The sequence below is a fragment of the Limulus polyphemus genome, unplaced genomic scaffold (assembly GCF_000517525.1).
Source record: "Limulus polyphemus unplaced genomic scaffold, Limulus_polyphemus-2.1.2 Scaffold4941, whole genome shotgun sequence".
In the NCBI taxonomy this organism is placed as follows: Eukaryota; Metazoa; Arthropoda; class Merostomata; order Xiphosura; family Limulidae; genus Limulus; species Limulus polyphemus.
Window position 1 is genome coordinate 67,794 of NW_013670551.1, and position 1,402 is coordinate 69,195.

The 1,402-nt window shown below is 34.7% G+C and overlaps 1 protein-coding gene across 1 annotated transcript in view; it reads left to right on the forward strand.

Moving 5' to 3' along the window:
- The window catches only part of LOC111088990 (SH3 and multiple ankyrin repeat domains protein 3-like), a gene marked incomplete at its 3' end in the record, with an annotated part of 35,009 nt that overhangs the window by 25,971 nt on the left and 7,636 nt on the right, over positions 1-1,402 (forward strand). Inside the window, exon 4 of the mRNA XM_022400499.1 lies at positions 1,203-1,354. Coding sequence (XP_022256207.1) covers positions 1,203-1,354 — 152 coding nt within the window. The remainder of the gene's footprint in view (positions 1-1,202; positions 1,355-1,402) is intronic.

The following is a 1,402-nucleotide window of genomic DNA, read 5'->3' on the forward strand; positions in this document are numbered from 1 at the left end:
AACAGTCATGATCCTTCTAGAAACTCCAGCGCGCAAGCTTCCAGCGTCACACGACTTCCGCTGTCGTAACAATATCTTATTAGAGAACCTAAACAAAAAACATTGACAGAAAAGAAAAGGAAAACGCTAGCAGTATGAGACTAACCACAAAAGTTGAATTTTGGTTATTTAAAGCCAACTTCAGAGTCGTCATTAAAACATTCTGATGAACTCTCAGTTCTACTAACTATTGTAAAGTTGATATTCGGTTGGTTATATCGATTTTTTTTTTCAGTGAATAAACACCTGGTGGTGATAACTCGTAACTTATCGAAACATTGGCTTTACATTTTAGATTATTTGTAGTTGTTGTGTTCTTTTAAATATATTTTAACTCAACTGCTTTTCGATTTTAATATTTCATCCTATCCTTGTAAAAAAGAATAACATTAATTTCAGAATATTTTGTAAATATTTAAATTAAAACATTACATACTACAGTGATTTTTCGCGCATGTCTGTTCGGGTGTTGTAGTAATTAATGCTGTGATAATTTGCTTTTATGAATTTTACTCATTAATAAAGCTCAAGCAAGTCCTCGTGAACTACTACAGGTATATAGAGATTTAGAAAGTAGAAACTTTTACTATTTAGTGCCACCTAGTGGTATACTAATAAGTATTGTCAGTCATGAGTTTCTTCATTGACTTAAATTTTTAACCACAAATTCCAATCGTGTCATGTAAATGGTTATTGGTATAATAAAGAAACTGTTGGAAAAAAAAACATTGCATGATTTACGAAGAAATGCGCACGCGCGAGTGGTTTCTTTAAGATCAGAACCTCACAGTGAGCTATCTGAGCGCCTTCCCCAGGAATCGAACCCCGGATTTTAGAGTTATAAATCCATCAAGTTATTGCTGGCTGGTAATACACTTTTTTTTGATTTTTTAAAGTGCGTTTAACATATTATTCGTGCCATATAATAATTATTTTTTTGTTACACTTTTACTCTTAAGCGAAGGTCAATTCCAACATAACTAAAGCAATATGCAGGAACTGAACTGTAGTGTTTAATAAATTCTTATACAAGATTTAATTTTGCCAAGATTTTGTGAACTGTAGCATGTAATACCACGCGTTCAGAAGAACGAGCTGATTTGAATATTAGTAAACTTCCAGCAGACTTATCGCTGAGTGTGTCTAGCTTTTCTCTCACGTAGAAACACCTCTCACACTGGCCGCAACTCTTCGTCAACCTCGGCACGTCATAATGGTCCTAACCAATGGCGGAGCACGGTTCGACTTCACAAACACGGACGGACGGACAGCTTTACATCGAGCTGTAGAGGCAAATAATTTGGAGGCTCTCAAAGTAAGTTGATTTAAATATTAGGTTCGTTACATTAGATAAACTCTATGT